This window comes from Mercenaria mercenaria, chromosome 11 (genome assembly GCF_021730395.1).
Source record: "Mercenaria mercenaria strain notata chromosome 11, MADL_Memer_1, whole genome shotgun sequence".
Taxonomy (NCBI): Eukaryota; Metazoa; Mollusca; class Bivalvia; order Venerida; family Veneridae; genus Mercenaria; species Mercenaria mercenaria.
Window position 1 is genome coordinate 16,400,211 of NC_069371.1, and position 21,133 is coordinate 16,421,343.

Genomic DNA, 21,133 nt, shown 5'->3' on the forward strand with positions numbered 1-21,133 from the left:
TCGTGAACATAGTTGCATTAGGATGTATTCAGAAATTAGTATGTTGGTCGATAAATATTTCTAGACGAATCGGGAATGTTTGCTTTTTCGACTGTTGTTTTAGCAGCATGCCAATCTCTATCTCGATATAAACACCCTGGCAAACGTGCATCAATGAACGGCGTGCTTCTACTTCGTTAAAGTCTTCAATCATTCGTATTATTTCCGTTTTGCACATTTGCATAAAATATTGCGTGCACAACAGCATCTTATATTAAAACTTAAACAGATAAACAGGTGTAAAAACATTTAAACTCTTAATCTATCATACAATGTTTTTAGGCTAAACCTAAAAATAAGTCGACGTTATTAATGGGGCAAAAACGTAATACGTAAAACTAACGTTGTGTACGTAAAATTCATCCAGTTCAATGAAACAATAACATGATTTTTATGTATGATAGTTTTTTACTTTCTGAAATATAGGATTAAAAAAAAAACACAAGGAAATGAAAAAGAGGAAACCGGATGTACGCTAATCGTATATAAGGGCAAAAGTAATGCAAAGTAGTTTATACTTTAGTTGGAGTTTGTTTGAAATCTGACATTTAAAAATGGTATGTTTTTTTAAAACGTTCTTATAATTTTTATTCCGACGAACAATTAAAACATTTCGAAGGTTAATGATATAGAAACTTTTTACATTTAAAAATGTTCACAATGATCATGACTTCACTGCGCTGTTGTGGGTGTTTCTTAAAGACATTTTTTTCTCTTAACAGAAAAGTCTTAAAGACGTTTACTTAAGACTAACGTTTATAGAAGTTCAATTTAGTAAATCGTGCCACACACAGCTCTAAATGTTTGAAAAAAGTTTGTTTTATTTGATTTGAAATATCTCCAATTGTTTTGCTTTTTGATCAACATCTGTTTTGACTAAAGTTTCTACTATCCAAATCGGCAATTTTTAGAATTTCTAATTACATGTATATAATTACAAAAAGAATGAAATTTTATTTAGTTTTGATTTCACGGATTTTATTTCCCCGGTATTACCGGTAACACCGTGTCCAATCGTTACTTTGAAAAACCGGATCAGCAACGTAAGAACTCGGATCAAATGGAGCAGTTTTGGTGATTTTGGGTAAGAAAATTATATTTTTCTGTTATTAGAATTTGTTTTTAAGGACGGCACACAGCGCAAGATGTTCTCCGAATATTAAGAAATACTCGTTGTTTTTCATTTCCCAGCAAATCTAAGAACTTTTCTCAATTACTTTGGAAAACCCAGCGAAAATAGCAGGTAAACAATGCCACGACCAGAAAAAGTATTATTTCAGTACGTTATTTGGCAAAAACACTAATGCCACTTCCACGATATCACTGACACATTCCTGTAACATATTTTATCATAAATGATGAATTATATTTCTTGGAAGACCAGGCGATTCATGACCGTGCTGGTTAGTAACGCAGGAGACACCAGATCAGCGACTGCAAAATGCATGCAGTAATATAGGAGATTCTGAGTTTTCTTCACTGTTCGTATTTATCAATTTACATGGGAAATATACTTTTATTCACTTTATTTATCTATCAAAACAGTGATAAGTAGTAGCAACACAAAGAAGATGTTTAATGCTCCACTCTGGTAAGAGTCACGTCACAAGTATAATCAAAATTTGAATAGCTGAAGTTAGGGAAAACAAACAGGACGGCTCCAACTTACCTAAGAACTTGAAATCAGTATAATTTTTAAAGGTATTATACAATTATACTGGTTGTAATAAAAAAAACTTTTCGACACTGTGGACATACCATTGGGTTCCCTGTTTCCATGAAGGTTTTTCACCAGTTCGCCAGCACAGTAGAATGATTTATTACATCGTTACTCTGAATTTTGTCTTTGTGTCTTTCACCTGTCTCTTCGGGTTTTGGGATTTTGTTTGATAGCATATGTAGCACATGAAGCCATAATAATGAAAGACTAATGCTACGATCACTCTCTCTTTGCTTACATTTAGAACTCCTATAGGTTCGGTAATTATAGCGCTGCCATGGGGTATCATTAACTCTTTTTTTCAACTTGCCTCCAAAAAGAGGTGGAGCAAGTGTTTTACAGGCCATAATTTTGAGAGAATAACTTGCAAAGCAGGGTATGATAATTTGTATTTTTAGAAAAATTAAATTATTTTGATAAAGAATGGCTAATCCCATAATTCTTTAGTTAGATACTGTCGATTTTTACTATTGAAAAGTCTGTGATTGTCGTCAAGGATCCAAAAGCTTTTGTCTTACTTTTAGTCTGAAAAAGGAAAATTTACATACTAGTCTAAAGCAGGTGAAATCACAAGGGTTCTAAAAAAAGACCCAATAAATACTGTCAATAAAGGCCACCAAAACCATGATCCGCAAGCGAGTTGTTAGTTCAATAAACACCATGAAAACCATGTCCCAATTTCACATGCAAATAAGCTAATGGATCGCTAATTAACATAAATGTGTCGTTTAACAACACGGTAATGGAGCGCATAATAGATCGCTTAATGGATCGCATAATAGACCGCTTAATGGATCGCATAATAGATCGCTTAATGGAAGGCATAATACATCGCTTAATAGATCGCTCAATGGAATGCATTTCATCAAACAGATACATTCCTAACAACAGGCTGTATTCAACTGAAACCGGCAAAATGTTTATGTGCCACTCATGTGTAGCCTGGATTTGCTATATATATATATAGTTCAGGTCTACACAAATCATTTGATCAATCATGCAGCTAAGAGAAATTCAATCTTTATCAAATATGGATAGACAAAGAGAAACGCATACATTAGCTAGTTTTTAGCTCACCTGAGCACGAAGTGCTCAAAGGTGAGCTTTAGTGATCACCCTGTGTCCGTCGTCCGTCCGTCCGTCGTCAACAATTTGACTGTTAACACTCTAGAGGTCACATTTTTTGGCCTAATCTTAATGAAACTTAGTCAGAATGTTACCCTCAACAAAATCTTGGATAATTTCGATATTGGTTCATCTGGGGTCATAAACTAGGTCACCAAGTCAAATCAAAGGAAAAGCTTGCTAACACTCTAGAGGTCACAATTTTGGCCCAATCTTAATGAAACTTGGTCAGAATGTTACCCTTAATATAATGTTGTAACAGTTCGATATTGGATCATCTGGGGTCAAAAACTAGGTCACCAGGTCAAATCAAAGGAAAAGCTTGTTACACACTCTAGAGGTCACATTTTTGACCCAATCTTAATGAAACTTAGTCAGAATGTTACCTTTGATAAAGTCTTGGATAAGTTTGATATTGGGTCATCTGGGGTCAAAAGCTAGGTCACTAGGTCAAATCAAAGGAAAAGCTTGTTAACACTCTAGAGGTCATAATTTTGGCCCAATCTTAATGAAACTTGGTCAGAATGTTACCCTCAATAAAATCGTAGAGAAATTTGATATTGGGTCATCTGGAGTCAAAAACTAGGTCACCAGGTCAAATCAAAGGAAAAGCTTGTTAACACCCTAGAGGTCACATTTTTGGCCCAATGTTGATGAAACTTAGTCAGAATGTTACCCTTAATAAAATCTTGGACGAGTTCGATATTGGATTACCTGGGGTCAAAAACTAAGTCACCAGGTCAAATCAAAGGAAAAGCTTGTTAACACTCTAGAGGTCACAATTTTGGCCCAATCTTAATGAAACTTGGTCAGAGTGTTATCCTTAATGAAGTCTTGGACGAATTTGATATTGGGTCATCTGGGGTCAAAAACTAGGTCACGGGGTCAAATCAAAGGAAAAACTTGTTAACACTGTAGAGGCCACTTTTATGACTATATCTTCATGAAACTTGGTCAGAATGTTAATATTGATGATCTTAAGGTCAAGTTTGAATCTGGATAATGTTGGATCAAAAACTAGGTCACCCGGTCAAATCAAAGGAAAAGCTACTTAACGCTGTAGAGGCCACATTTATGACCATATCTTAATGAAACTTGGTCAGAATGTTAATCTTGATGATCTTTAGGTCAAGTTCAAATCTGGGTCAGCTAAGGTCAGAAACTAGGGCACTACGTCAAATCAAAGGAAAAGCTTGTTAACACTCTAGAGGTCACATTTATGACTGTATCTTGATGATCTAAGTCAGAATGTTAAACTTGATGATCGTTAGGTCAAGTTCGAATCTGGGTCAAGTTGGGTCAAAAACTAGATCACAGGGTCAGATCAAAGGAAAAACTTGTTAACACTCTAGAGGCCACATTTATGACTGTATCTTCATGAAACTTAGTTAGAATGTTAAACTTGATGATCATTAGGTGAAGTTCGAATCTGGGTCATGTTGGGTCAAATCAAAGGAAAAGCTAGTTAACACTTTAGAGGCCACATTTATGACCATATCTTACTGAAACTTGGTCAGAATGTTAATCTTGCTGATCTTTAGGTCAATAGGTCAGGTGAGCGATACAGGGCCTTCATGGCCCTCTGGACATATATTGTACAGTAAGTATTATATTATATTAAATAAAATATTGGAATTTAAATCTATCATACATGCACTTGAAATCACAATGAAAACATGCATTTATTTATACTGAATTGTATGTATTATGAAAACACCTTTATTTGTAAATCATAGAAAATGAATGAAATAACATCCACCAATTCCTCTTTAATAAATCCATCCTGTCCATCCTCTATTCTTATTACCAACAAAACGCTATATTATTCCTAAGATGTGATTACATAACATAACCATGTCAACTAGAAGATATGCTTTGAATTGTAAATTGCAGGGATTAAAACCATATGTTTCCAGATAAAAATAGTAAAAGCCGTCTGAATTATTCTCTAAAGTTAATAACTCGCTTCGAAATCGCGATCCATTTAATGGAACGCGTTCCGTTAGCGATCCATTACAACCATTTTTTTTATTGTTTCAATGGATCGCTAATGGAACGCACTAACGAACACCAAAAAAGCGGGTTTGACAGTGTTTTAAAGATGTTTTGATAGTGTTTATTAGGGAAAAGTTTTGTTTGGGATGAGAACCATCTAAGAATAGTCACGTGACTGGGACAAGTTCTTATTTGAGGAATCCTTAAAGGTATACATGCGTGTTCATTGCGAATTTTTTTTCACATTTGGTAGAAACGCATTAATAGATGTGCTAAGGTGAGAAATAATATAATGTGATTTCAAAAAGGGGGCTAGGCTATTGTTTTAAAAGACTATATTACTCAATGTCTTGGAGAGTATATATTCATACTCTTGACCTTTTAAAATTGTTGAAACATAAAAATGACAAGTTAGCGTAGCTCTGGGCAGGTTAAGACATAACACCAGGAAAACTACATCTTAATCATGGTAATCAACAGTCTGGCCGGTGCATATAAAAGGTCTATGTACTAGACATTGAAGGAGGCGGGGCGGCAGAGCCACCAACCGTGGTTCTGCCAACGTAAATCAAAATACCATTATGCCTCGTTAGGTTAATTTCCAAATATGTTATGTAGATTTCATGAAAGACAACTTCAGAATATACATAATTAGTTCTTAACATTTTATAGTAGCTAAATATTATTTGAAAGATAGACACTGAGACAATAAAACTACTTGTACTAAAAGACTTTCTTTAAATACCTGAAATTAAATAAACATCAGAAACGAACTATGGCGTCTTCAATCTTATATATGTGTGTAAAAGTTCTACCACAGGTTTTTACAAGTCTGGTAGCACTGGTGCCATGTGGCTTTTAGAGGCCATTACGCTACAATAAAATTACACTGTAGTATGAAAAGTAGTTCCAAGTCACAGCATTTTAATTTTGATCTCTGGAAAAATCTCTCGAAAATGGCTTTCTCGCCATCGTGCTTATAATTTGAAATGGGGCGAGCTATCTGTACATATTTTATAAAACTTTATATAGGAAATATAGACAACAGGATTTAGTACATGCATGCCTTTTTCTGTTTATAACATTTTGACCATAGTGCGACCGAATTCCTGCCCTTAAAGCAATAATAATACACGGGGTTTCATCAGAAGAATAATTAACTATTTATAAAACAAAACAATACATTGTTGTTTAGACTAGAACGTTATCAAGAGACAATACTTATCGCAGTTTCTAAAATATAAATTGAGTGAATAAAGGTACGTTTCCCTTGGAAAATGATGAAAACGAACACAGAAGGAAAATCCGAAGCTCCTGCGTTACTCCATTTTGCAGCCGCTGGTCCTTTGGCTGCTGTGTTACTAATCAGTTCAGTTACGAATCGCCTTATATTGGCCTTCCAAGTAATTTAATTAATCTTTTGGTTACAACACACTAAATAGCTGTTCTTCTTTATTCTATATAAAATTGACATATTTCCAATGGCCGCAGCACACATCAGGACCCATTTTAAAATTCTGCAAGTACGTTTTCTTGCAGAATATTGTCAATGCTGAATAAAAATCAAAAGAAAAGTGGGGGTCATGTTTGATGCAAGAAAAATATTTTCTGTCAAACACACAAACGCAAATGCAAAATCAGCTAAAAAATGAGACCCCAAATTTTAGTGGTGGTGTATGATCTATTTTCCCTGAAAAAATTTTCATGTTTTTTTTTTCAGTAAGAAAGTTTCTACCTATATGTCAAGCATAGATTTGTCATGTGATTTCAGCAAAAAGAAAACTGCAAAGAAAATAAGGAAAATAGCTCTACAGAGCAAAAAAAAAAAATTGAGGACTATTTGAATCCGGCATTATGCGCCATTTTCCTATTTAGTGTCTGTATGCCTTTTGTATCACTAACGTGTTACATGAATGTATCAGTGACAACAAGGAGTTGGTTATATTGTATGTTTATCAGAGAACGTACTGGAATTAACGCATTTTCTGAGTCATGGTTTACCTGCTATTTTGGCATGGTTTCTCGAAGTATTTGAGAAAAGGGCTTAGATTTGCTGAAAAACAAATAGCAACGAGTAATCCATAATGTTCAGAGCTTGCGCTATATGCCGTCTCTGACAATAATTTCTAAATAAATGGAAAAGACAATTTTCTTACCAAAGCCGCTCCTTTTGCTCCGAGATCTTACGTCTGTACGTTACTGATCCGGTTTTTTCAAAGTAATTGATTGGACACGGTGAGTAAGTAAACAAGAAAACAAGAAATATAAAATTTCAGATTTCTAAAAAAGTAAACCATTGGTTGAATATAAATTTTATGAATTGGTTTTGCTGTTTGATACCAGTATGTATGAAAAGGTTTTTATATCACATCTCATATATTTATATCGATGTAAGTGAGAATGTGAAACCTAAATTTTAGTCCTGTTAAACATAAAAGGGTATATGTTTACATGACTATAATGTTAATAAAACAGATATATGCATGTTTTTGGGCAATGTATTTTAAGATAAATTTGAATTGAACAGCAGTTTTGCAAGTTAGAGTTTTAAACGCTATGTTATACAGTTCATGCAATTATACGTAAAGAAGAAAACATGTTTGTGTATTCCAAAGTTTCAAATGCACTCTTTTTCTCTGGAAGATTTAAAAAAAATATTTCGTATATAAAGTGTATACAATTAACCACCTATTACCATGTAATTTTATTACACTGGTGAATTGTAATGCCAGTGTGTACTTTTCCTACATGTTCTTCAATTTTCGAGAGGGAAATTGCATTTCTAAGAAACTGAGATTGTTTTCCAGACAGCACATGCTGTCGCCGTTTGGCGATGACTTCTAAATACCAATTTTGAAAATTTTGATACTGTGAGGCTCAACCAATCATAACTTATAACATTTTTTTTTTCGTTTTAGGAGAAGACACTGATTGTACTACTGTTGGTATTATTTGCTATTGCAACAGCTCAAAAAGGCAAAATCAAGCTAAATCTACCTAAGATAACACTCAAACCATTTTCATGGACGTTGAAACCATTGATAGGAAACGGAAGGCCAAATGGTCTATCAGGAACAGGAATTTGGAAGCCACCAAACACTAGAAATACATTTACAGGAACTGGAAGTTGGCAAAATGGGAAAGGATTTGGCGGGAGTTTGAAGGGAACATTTGGAATCGGAAGGCGTTCCTTTCTTAGTATCGGCGTTGGTGGAGGTGGTGGAAATCCGTTTCGAGCAAACGTTGGTTTAAGAATAGCTTTTCGAAGGAAACGGAGAAGTGCGATAGCTCGTGAACTGTTTGAAATTTGATACTTTTTATTTTCTTTATACGTTTTTAAGTTTTACATAAATACTTAAACTAGTATTGATGTTCTGTGTATTGTATTACGTCAGCTCCAAATGAAAGTTGATGTGCAATGTTTATTATTGTAATATAATATATCTTCGTGTATTTGAAGCCAAGCCAAACACGCGAAACATTTTCAAACTACGAAATACTCCATGACGCGGACTGCGGACATCGGACTGCGTACTTACAGTAGGGGTTTTCTCAAAATATTTAAAGGTTCTCAAGAAAGAAGACGTACATATAGTATATATGTTTCTTTCACCTATATGTGAAGTAAATTTTGCCTTCATTGTAGAAATTAGTGTATTTTGATATAATTGTCTGCTTATGCAATACATTCGTTTGAAAATATGTGGATAGTGAACAGGCTACATTTAATATACGTAATCGCAATTTTCAGTTGTCATATTCTATTACTTTTTAGTTCATGACATATTTTAACGATTCGGCTTCATAAATGTCTTCATGTAGGATGCCTATTGGTTCAGCTAAATACTCTGTCGCATTTTACTTACCTTTGGCATGTTCTTCAAATATCCGTGTATTTTAACATTTTGTTTTGATATTGAGAATTTCTGGCGTGACTTATCTTCCGCGCGACTCGAATGACACGAAATGTGAAGTTTCGAACCCACGGTACTTTAATAATACTTCACCTTAATATGTTCATGCGTTGAAATACAACTTGAGACATGGATTTGAAGATAACGGCGATTCCTATAAAAACAGTTTGGTTTTAATTTGTGTCCGTCAATACATTTTCTTGACTTGTTTCTCCTAGCAGCAAGGGAAGAAAACAAAAACGCAGAACAAAATATTATTGTGAAAAAATAATTAAACACTCTGAATAAAATGAACGTCCATTTAATTTTTGTTGAATGGTATAAATACCGTGTTCTCGTAGACTTCTGTATGGAAAAAGTAATTGTTTTTCATTAATTTTGATAATTGTAGAGTGTTTCATAAAATAGAAGTTTTAATGAAGTATCTTGAATAATTTAGTCCAACACTTTGTTTAAACACGCAGGCAGTTCTGATACATTTAACTTTCATCATCCGATACATTACCATAATTTAGCGAAACACCCTGTATTTAGTTATGTGTCAGCATGTTTGAAAATAAAACAAGAAATAGCCACTTCGTATTTTCATAATCTGATATCAAATTTTGAAAAATGAACAAGACAGGCTCGATCTTGATGACTGAGGTCACGCCAAGATTGAATTCCTGGACTTCTGTTTTCAAAACATTTTGAGTCTCAGCTGAGCTTGATAATGAAACTTTGTCATTGATATCAAAATTGCATGTTAAAATTTAATTTTTAAATTCATGACTATTTTCAAGTGACTATTCAGTATAGATTGTCAGTTTCAACTGGACTTAGTCAACTCCGATGACACAATTTGAGCAATCAATTATTTATGGTCATTTAATACCTTGGTGGACAACCACTTTATCTGATTTGTGGTTTAACTTATCTCGTGCAGAAAAATGTTTGCTTGATTGTAATAATAGAGCTGATAAGACTAAGTTGAAAGCTATTTATGTTAAACTTCGAAAGCAGTTTGATACAAAGGTACAAAGGGCGAAGCGACTTTACCGGTACAACATGCAACAGGAATTGTTGGATGAATGTAATGTCGATAAGTCATGTTTTTGGAAGTCAGTTGGAAAGATTGGAGTTGGGCATGCTTCTAAAAAGGCTGTTCCTGATGAGGTTGTACTTGATAACGGCGCTATATCATCTGATACTGGTGACGTTTTGCATAAATGGAAAATTGAATTCTGTTCATTGCTAAATAATCCAAATACTGTAAATAGAGATTTGAGTATACTTAATAATGTTTTTGACAATTCGCTTTGTTTTAATAACGATATATCTATTTTTGAAGTGAAAAAGGCAATAGATGCTGGTAAACGGGGAAAAGCTTGTGGGATGGATAGCATCCCTACTGAGGCTTTGCAAAATGATACAGCTATTGTATTTTTACACGCTTTATTTAACATCTGTTTCAAAACTGGTAAAATTCTAACTATATGGGGTAAGAGTGTTATAAATCCTGTTCCAAAGTCTGCTTCAATGGATCCGAGAAATCCTTTGTCTTATAAAGGCATCTCATTATCTTGCTCTGTATATAAATTATATTGTTACATTTTAAATGATAGGCTTGGTACCTGGGCAGAAAATGAAAATATCGTAGTAGATGAACAGAATGGTCTTAGAAAGAAACGTAGCACCATTGATCATCTTTCAACACTGACAAATATTATTGGGACTAGAAATAAACATAAGCAATAGACATTTTGTGCATTTATCGACTTTAAGAAAGCATATGACTATATAAATCGTGATCTTTAAGAAAGCATATGACTATATAAATCGTGATCTTTAAGAAAGCATATGACTTTATAAATCGTGATCTTTTCTGGAAAAAATTGTATGATATTGGTATTAAAGGTTATATGTTGAGAGCAGTACAATCACTCTATTCATCTGTATATTCTTGTGTAAGAGTAAACTCTAGACACACAGACTGGTTCACTGTAAGTTCTGGTTTACGTCAGGGTTGTATTTTATCACCCCTATTGTTTAATTTGCACATAAATGCCTTGGTCATATATTTAAAATCTTTTGATCTTGGAATAGAAATTGATTCTGAGAAAATTTGTGCATTGTTATATGCAGATGATATTGTTCTGTTGGCTAAAAGTGAAACAGATTTACAGTGTCTTATAAACGCACTGAACGATTGGTATATTGTAATACTAATGATATGTATATTAATTGTGTTAAGAGTCAAATTGTACATTTTCGACACAAATCTGTTAGTAAAACAAATGTTATTTTTAAATGTGGTGAAAATGTTTTAAACCCCAGGGCTCAGTATAAAAGGACAGACTCCGCCTCCAAAATGTCAATGGTGGCAAATTCAAACACAGTGCAGACAACAGAGATTTTTTGTGTATTTTTTCAAAATAACTAAAAAGATACTGAATGAACTAATTTTATTTTAACACCACATGAAGAAACTTAAACACTCTTTTATTACATCCATAAATTGTGTATAAACATGATCTTGCTAAAAAGTTATTTGAAGCCAAAAAATAAAGGAAACACTGAAAATGACAGTTAAAATTTGAAATTTAACCTTTGAACTTGGTCATGTGATAAAATCCATGCAGTCAGTGGAAAATGTAAACACAAAAGTTTATCTCAGGTCAAGAACTGATAAGCACAGGTAGCTCTCACAGATGGTAGCATCAGTGTTTATGTAATCAGCAATAAATCCAAGATGATAAGCTAGCAGTAGAATTGCACACACTTTATGGAATGCACTGTTTATGACTAGTTGTAAAAATACTTTCTGGTCAGTTTGATTTACTCTATATAATATTACTGTAAATTTGATTTTCTTTCCAGTAGTAAAACCTCAGTCAAACATACTTGTTCAAGTTCTATCAGACTATATATCACCACCATTTATGTCCCATGTAAGGCTGACCAACCGGATTCGGGTATGCATTTCTGACTTTATTCAGGATACATTGTGGCATTATTTCTCTCAGTGTCCACACATCTTCTCCTTCATTTGCATGTAAGAGATTTTGTTTTTTCCTCAAATACCTTGGATGAGTCCAAGCCCCCCTTCTGTCCATCATTTTCCAAAATTTTTTATATTTAATTTTCGTAATGCTGAATTTCTTTGGTGTGGAGGCGCGAGATTACCTAACCATAGGTGCTGTACTGATGTAACACCTGAGCTACAAAAGCAAATTTCACACATATTATCCTGCTCACTGTCACTGCTTCCACTAAAATTGTCATTATTGTCCTGATTATTCCCATTATTTCCATCTCCACTAGAGGTGTTGTTTTCTGGAATGCCAGAGGCTGATGCCTGTACATTTATGTCCACAGGTTCTGTCACAAATAATTTATTATCTCCAACAATACAATCTTCAAAGTCCCATTCATAATGTCCAAATAAAGCTTTTATTGTATTGTACTGCAATTCTGTTAGATTAAATGTAAAACACTGCTTATTCTCTGCCATGCTTCATGTAAGTCCAATAAAGTAGAAGCTCCAGAAAATTAGAAATTGGCGGGTAATTCTTGACCACAACAGATCAATGATATGAGCCGCGCCATGAGAAAACCAACATAGTGGCTTTGCAAGCAGCATGGATCCAGACCAGCCTGCGCATTCTTGCAGTCTGGTCAGGATCCATGCTGTTTGCTTACAGTTTCTCTAATTGCAATAAGCTTTGAAAGCAAACAGCCTGGATCCATGCTGGTTCGCAAAGCCACTATGTTGGTTTTCTCATGACGCGGCTCATATAACAAGCAATATCTAGGTCAAAATGTATTCAATTCATGGGGTTGTAAAGTTGTCCTCATTAGTGATCAAACATGTGTTTGTAATCTTCAACAAATGTATCTATGAAAGGATGAAACAAGATGAAACAAATATCAAGTAGGTGTTACTTTCTTCTGATATATTTTGGATTCTTATTGAGAAACAAATTGGAGTAATTATCAATTTATTATGGATAATTGTGTAAAGACAATGATTGGTAAGATGAGATTTGTTTGCTGGTGGGTGTGGTTTACATTTATTTTAGAGAGAACTTGGAAGGATACAGAGCCTGATAGTATTTTCAAGTTTTAAATCAGAGCATTAATTTGGAAATGAAATGTAACTTTTATAAGAGAAATATCAATTATAATTTGGATAATTAATGACTGAAGAATATTGCGAAACAATCAAAACTCTGGATATAATTCATAAACCAGCATAAAAGAAAATTAATCTACTCGCATTTGAAGTTCTAAAGCTAAAACTGCTATGGCAAGTAACCAAGATGACAGTAGTGTCGTACGTTTGAAAGACAAAGAGCGGCAAACGTTAAAACGAGAAAAATTAAAGCGTAATTTCGGGGAGAGTATGAAAGAAAAAAATAAGAAGAGAAAATCACAAGAAAAACGGCTAGTTCCAGGATCAATAAGATTCTACGTTGAGAATGATGAAGAAAAAATCAAATTTCTTAATAAACTTGACAGAGCAAAACTGTGCATGAGTGACAAAATTTCAAGTGTTAACAACTATACAGTTCTGAACAATGTTCTCGACAAATTTCTTGAAAGTAATGGAGTTACAAGTAACATAGAACAGGAACCAGGACATAGCCATGACACAGAGACAGACATATTTAACAAATATCTGCATTGTCAAAGGGAAGACACATTCGAACAAATGTCACTCTGTACAGATTCTGCAATACAAAATATTGTGCAAGGAATACAGTCACATGATACAACATGTAAAGAGTGTCTTCAGCAATACGAGACCCAGTCCTTTGGACATGTGAGGAAATTTACATTCAGGTGTTCAGGAGGACATGAAATTAAATTCGACACATCACCACACATAGAAGGGGGGAAATTTCTTGCTAATGTGAGAATGATTCATGGTGTCAATGCATCAGGGCTGAGGTATGTTCAGTATGAACGCTTTTGCAATGCAGCTGGTGTTGGGACATGTTCAGAAACCATGTTCAGTGATATTCATGATATCTATTGTCAAGCAACCAAAATATGTGCTGAAAACTCTATACAGAATGCACTCCATGAGGAAATAGGACAATCTGTGGCAAATGTTGAAGACCCATCACAGTTTGAAGGAATCGACATAATAACTGATGCACGACACGGAACTAGAAAAAACAGTGCATTTTCAGACATAATAACTTTAGGGGGCATCACTCATAAGGTGCTTTCTGCAGAAACTGTGTCTAAGAAGGATGAGCAAATTAGCCAACGACATGAGCTTGTTGGTGTAAAACGTATGTATAAAACATTTGAAAGTAAAAATGTGAAAGTGAGGATCCACGGCCATGACAGAAATTCTTCTGTTAATAAGTATTTGTCATCTGATCAGAAAGGTGTGAAAAATGCAAACGATACATGGCATGCTGCAAAAGGCATTGCAAAAGCTTTGAAAGCTATTACATCTGGACCAAAGAAGAAAATGGGAATAACTTGGCATGAGCAATTGTCCGACAAGGGTGCAGCGATAAAAACGGCAGCATACTATGCAATGAAGAATTGTGAAAGGTCACCAACTAGGCTTCGAGAGTTGCTGGACAATATTCCAGAGCATTATAAAGGCAATCACACAAAATGTGCAACAAATGCTAGATGCCAGCTGGAAGGTGATAACTATGAATGCAGCAAGTGCACCATTCAAGACCCCATTGCTATTGACTTACTAACCAAAACAATAAGAAAGTTGCAGATATACAGAACACCGGAAGATTATATAAATTGCATTGACACTCACTATGTTGAATCATTCAACAATGCAGCTTTAATATACCATGATAAGAGAATAACATTTGGAGAAAAAGAATACAAAAGAAGAACATTTATGTCTGTCTTGGACTGGAATGAAAATGTAGATAGAGAATGCTCATCTGTAATTTTATTTGAGGATGTACGCAATCCAAGAAGACGTACAGGACACAAAAATTTAAAACCTAAAACATACATATTTGTCAATGCTATATGGGAGAAAGTCATGGATGTGTTTTATTTAACTTGAAACATTACTAGTGATAAGAATCATATGAAATAGTAACAGTGATAAGTACAGTGAAATAGTAACAGTGATAAGTACAGTGAAATAGTAACAGTGATAAGTACAATGAAATAGTAACAGTGATTAGTAGAATGAAATAGTAACGTGATAAGTACAGTGAAATAGTAACAGTGATAAGTAAATTGAAATAGTAACAGTGATAAGTACAGTGAAATAGTAACAGTGAGAAGTATAATGAAAAACTAGTGACAGTGATAAGTACAGTGAAATAGTAACAGTGATAAGTAAAGTGAAATAGTAACAGTGATAAGTAAAGTGAAATAGTAACAGTGATAAGTACAGTGAAATAGTAACAGTGATAAGTACAGTGAAATAGTAACAGTGATAAGTACAGTGAAATAGTAACAGTGATAAGTACAATGAAATAGTAACAGTGATTAGTAGAATGAAATAGTAACGTGATAAGTACAATTAAAAAGTAACAATGATAAGTACAATGAAATAGTAAACATTGATCAGTACAATGAAATATTAACAGTGATAAGTATAATAAAAAACTAGTGACAGTGATAAGTACAATGTAATAGTGACAGCGATAATTTACCATATTACCTGTAAATACACAAAAATATTTATATCTCTGTAAATGACTTATGAATATTTCTAGATAAAATCTAAACAAGAAACACTTAAAAAGATGCTTTAATGTGAATATGAAACTATTTACTGACTTTTGCATTTATTTCTATAATCTTTAAAATGCTAACACTTTTTTCATGTAAATTCTAATGTCTCTTAAAATTTAGTAAACCTCTTGTAAAATAAAATCTGCACAAAATGCAAAAATTGTATAACAGGATTGTTTATTTATAGAGTAATGCTAGAACCACCTGAAGTTTCCTGTTGATATTTCTAACTGTTATAAACTGATAGTAAATATTGTAGTAAAACTGACCTTCTCTGCAGATGTTTACAAATCGCTGACCCTAATTCACCTTGTAAAACCTCATTTATAACTGATAAGCCCCTCCTACAAAATCGGGTGTAGACCCTACACCAGACTGGCCTTTAAATATTGTAGATAGATTATGTATCTAGGCTTAATGCTGAACGAACATCTAGATTACAATGTAACGGCCAAAATTGTTGCCCAAAGTGCAAATCGAGCACTAGGCCTTCTCATTGCCAATTGTAAAGCTGTAGGTGGCCTTCCATATAATGTTTTTACTCATCTGTTTGACACAACTGTTTGGCCAACCATAAGTTATGGCTCTGCTATCTGGGGTCATCGTTCCTACTCATGCATAAACGCAGTTCAGTATCGTGCCATGAGGTTCTTTTTGGGTGTGGGTAGATATACGCCAAACGTTGCGGTTGCCGGTGAAATGGGCTGGATAACCCAATAAACCAGTGCAACACGATTTTGTAGAAATTGGTTCTATAACGTTTATGATATGCTTAAAAAATGGTTTACATGAGTATTGTACTATCATAAATTAATTCCAAAGCAAACTTTAGTCAACAGAATTGAATTACTGTTAATGGATAAATTTAAATCTTCTTGGATTGAGTCGGAAAATAGTGTAACAGGCCCTTCAGGTCGGGGCGCAAAGAAGTTGCGTACATATCGGCTTTTTAAAACCGAATACGGGACAGAAATGTATTGTCGCCTTATCATGTCTCCGCGTCACCGTGCCGCATTTAGCAAGCTCCGTTGTGGTGTGGCGCCGATCCGTATAGAAACTGGGCGTTATGAAGGCTTGGGAGTACATGACCGGATGTGTCCTTTCTGTGACACTATTGAAGACGAGAGCCATGTATTACTTGACTGTCATATCTATGAAGATATTAGACATGATCTGTTTGAGAAAGCAGGAAATGTGGATTTTGTAACACTATCAAAATCAGATAAACTGAAGTTTCTATTTTCCAAACCTGAAATGATACGTTTTTTTTGTGTGCCAAAACCTGCCACAATATTTTACAACGTAGACTTTTATTCATTTGTAAATAATGCTAATAGGTTTTTATTTGTTCGGATACAAATTCATTTTATCATCGTCTAAGACATAGCTGCTAATCAGTTCATATTCGATCTGATCGAAATAACTGATATTTTAGACCGCTTTTTAGTTACGCGCAATAGTGCCTATATTGTCTTGTCACATTTTATATCTTTGATTCTTAAGTAACTTTTAGTCAAGATTAGCGACTACGTCTTAGGTTTATCTTGTAATATACATATGTGTTCCATTTGTGTACAGTGTGTGATTCAAAATGTATTGTAAATGTATACATTTGTGAATGTTTTAATTCTTAAATATAGTCTCATATACTTCCGATTAGAAGGGTCACATCCATTATATATAATTGTCGATTTGTATGTTACATTTTATGCATGTATGTGAATGAGACCTAAATAAAGAAGAAATAAAGATACAACCAGCTTAGTAGTCGAGACTAGTCTTTTATTATTATTGACAAAGCCTTTTTAGTCGAGTACTTTTTTTTCGAACACATGCATATACAGTATGTGTAGATACTCGGCTTTAGGGAACTTGAACAAAGATTTAAACTCGTGAATATTCAAGGTCTAAATTGGTTTAAAAAATCATGATAAGGTGACCGGGAAAACCGAATGAATTTCAGTACCGTTTAATACTGAATTTGTAGGGTTTGAAATGGTTAAGAATATAAAATACCACGTGCGACATATTTTATACCGCGATGCATAATAATGTCATGCATCGTTTCGTGCATATCCAAAATTGTGCGTCGGACAGTAGCAGCGCAATAATACGAAACTACATGTTTCCATATACACTACATACATTCTTTGGAACTAAATATTCAATCTCAACGTCGTCGTCCGAATCCGACTCATTTTCCGGTCGTAGACCACCAATTTCAACCGGTGGTCCGTTTTTGCGGCCCTGCCTGTAGCACCTGTATCTTCACCTCGAGCAATTGTTGGACTTTGTGGCTCGTTTTCTTACTTTACAACCGATTTCCATTCATGTAACCGTTTGTAATCTACTCGTTCCCTTCTTTCCTTCCTCTTATCTTGTTTACTCTCTTCCATCCTAAAATTTACAATTGTCCGTGATAAACACTTTTATCACTTTTGTCCGTAATAAACACTTTTATCATAAAATTTTTCAAATGTCTTATTTGAATGTTTTTCTGTCTATTCCCGACATTGCGTTGAGAAAGTTTGTCTATGGTATTTCTCTCTTCAAATGCTTTTAATAATTTGAAATCTTTTAGAAATAATTTCGGGCGCTATGAAGCCCGCCAAAACAACTCAGTTTGTTTTAAAATAACGTCTTGACACGACTAAACATAGAAAAACAGTAACCGGTGGCGTTTGAAATTTCCGATATATAAGCTTTGTGCCAGGATGGTCGAACCGGGGACAGAAACAACAGGAACAATTTAACACTCATTACAATATTTACACGTTTATTTACAGAAAAAATGATTAATGAAACCTGGTCAGAATGTTGATCTTGATGATCTATAGGTCAAGTTCAAATCTGGGTCAGGTGGGGTCAAAAACTAGGTTCCAAGATCAAATCAAAGGAAAAGCTTGTTAACACTCTAGAGGCCACATTTATGAATGTATCTTCATGAAACTTGGTCAGAATGTTAATATTGATGATCTTTAGGTCAAGTTCGAATCTGGGTCATGTGTCAAAAACTAGGGCACCGGGTCAAGTCAAAGGAAAAGCTAGTTAACACTTTAGAGATCACATTTATGATCATATCTTTATGAAACTTGGTCAGAATGTTAATATTGATGACCTTTAGGTCAATAGGTCAGGTGAGCGATATAGGGCCTTCATGGCCCTCTTGTTTTGTATCTTTTGCTAGAGGAATATGTTGCAGTTCTTGCAGTTTCAATTAAATATTTTGCATTACCATGACAACAGTATTTTATATTAGAGGATACATTGTTTCTTTTGCCTTTGGACATTTAGTTTGTGGTCATTTAAGTAAACATGGCTGTATATAGGTTTGCTTTGTATGTATGAAAATATTCTGTGATGGCAATAAAATATATTTTATCTAGAATAGTTTTTATGTTATTGATAACCTTGATTGCCTTTTATCCCTTTCTCATTTTCAGAGGTAAAAATGAAATCCTTTCAAAATGTGTTAAGACATTGACATAATAACAAGAGGTCCATTTATGGTCCTAGATTGCTCACCAGGGTTTCAAAGTTAGACATAACAATTTCTGATAGAGGGTCACCCAAGGAACATTTAAGTGAAATTATTTCAAAATTGGGCCAGCGATTTCTTTTTCCATAGTTATATCCATTCTGAATAAATAGTCTAGTCCCTGGTTGTCATATTTTTAGACAATATATGATAATTTAAAAAACATAGTGCTCAAGGTGAGTAGTTTGACTGTTAACGCCCTAAAGAGGCCAAATCTTATTGTGGGAATGCTACCCTCAATATAATCTCAGCGAGATCATTATTGGGTCATCTGAGGTCAAAACCTAGGTCACTAGGTTAATCAATAGGAAAACCTTGTTAATTTTCTATCTCATTTTCATAAAACGTTTGTCAGAATGTTTGTCTTTATGAAATCTAGGTCAAATATGTAACTGGGTTACAAGAGTTCTTAAATTATGTCACTAGGTCAAATCATAGAAAAACTTTGTTAACACTCTAGAAGCTTTGTCAGAATGTTTATCTCCATGAAATCTAGGTCTGGTTTGAAACTGGATTATCTAGGCCAAAAACTAAGTTACTGTGTCAAATCATAGAAAGACATTGTTAAGCACTAGAGGCCACATTTTTCTGCCTGATCTTCATGAGAGTTAGACGGAACGTTTGCTTTAAATGTAAGATGAATGTTTAACTGGTTCACATGGGAAAAATAAATCATGAGGTCAAATCGTAGAAAAAACTTTTTTAACACTTTGGATACAACTTTTTCAACTTGATCGGTAGAAATCTTTTTTAGAATGTTTGTCTGTAGGAAATCTAGGTCAAGTTCAAAGGGGGAGTACTTGAGGCCAGAAGCTGTGTCACTAAGTGACATCATCGAAATATTTGATAATGATCTACCTGATTTACATAAATCTTGGTCAAAATGTTTGTCTCTGAGATCTAGGCCAAATTAGATAGCAGCATAAGGTTATCTGGGGTAAGATCTACGTTAGCTACTTCATAGCCCTCTTGTTTACCTCATAGACATGAAAAAATATGCATAATTACTGCTGGCGGAGATTTGGATGTAGCTATAATGGATCATTGGTCAGCGTATCAGATCAAGAAATGCCCTGACCAAACTGTGACATTTTCTGTAGTGAAACTTAATTTTTTTTTGTCAAAAACAGTCAATTTTTTAAAGTTACAACTCGTAGAATTTCACAGGGTGAAATATGTTGATAAAGGTACTTGTGGGAAAAGAAAAGTTTATGCTACTTATGGGACAAATGTCTAAACACTGTACTATGTTCCCATAGGTATGTGTAAAATTCCACAAAGAGAAGTTTGCTGGATGATGTACAGTATTACAGGTAGAAATCTACCGTGTTTTCCTTAGCAGGTAAATTATATTTAATTTACATAAAACAGGGTTTTCAGTAAAGATAAGCTGTTTGATTCATGTTTCCAGTATCGACATCATATGGGAGTTTGCATTTAAATGGGTATTACATAAATATTAGATTCCTATTGAGCGGGACCATACATATTGTCATCATTGCAGAAATATCCTCTCGATCGGTGAGGGTGTATCGAGTACCCTCATAAACGGATAAGAAGCAATAGATTTATTGATTTTCGTCTAAATTTACCCATAAGCCTTTCGAAAATCTTAATGACTATCCAAAGAAAAGCAGGGTAACATTAATGTCGTGGGATAGAAATCGGATCCACAATTGACTGAATATTGTTCTTTGGCCTTGTGTTAATGATACTCAGCTACCGTATACCAAGTAAATGATGAGTAAATGCATTCCATAATTGCAATTTACTAAAATGGACGTTCACTTAGGGTTCAGTTAAAAACAAGAGCTGTCACTATATGTGACAAATGCCCCCGAAGCATGTCCAAGAATGCTACAGTTGTCTGCGGCAATAAACATACATTTCGTGACCTTGACCTTGACCCAAGAGACCCGGATCATAAGCGTGACACACCTTAATATGGTTAACATTTGTGACAAATTATTTTCAAATTCCTTGATAAGTGGCAGAGGTATTGACCAGACAAGAAACACCTTTGACTTCTAAGTGTGACCTTGACCTTGGAGCTAGGGGTCTGGGTCTTGCGTATGACAC

At 34.3% G+C, this 21,133-nt stretch overlaps 1 protein-coding gene across 1 annotated transcript; it reads left to right on the forward strand.

Annotated features, from left to right (window-relative positions):
• Positions 1–715: 715 nt before the first annotated feature.
• On the forward strand, positions 716–12,009 carry LOC128547041 (uncharacterized). The gene is made up of 2 exons (XM_053518637.1): positions 716–1,123; positions 7,798–12,009. Exon 2 carries the CDS (start codon positions 9,625–9,627, stop codon positions 10,528–10,530), a length of 906 nt encoding a protein of 301 aa, XP_053374612.1. The 5' UTR covers positions 716–1,123; positions 7,798–9,624; the 3' UTR covers positions 10,531–12,009.
• The last annotated feature ends 9,124 nt before the right edge of the window (positions 12,010–21,133 follow it).

Coding starts and splice junctions, on each gene's coding strand:
- LOC128547041 (XM_053518637.1), top strand. CDS start 9,625: ATGACACAATTTGAGCAATCAATTATTTATGGTCATTTAATACCTTGG.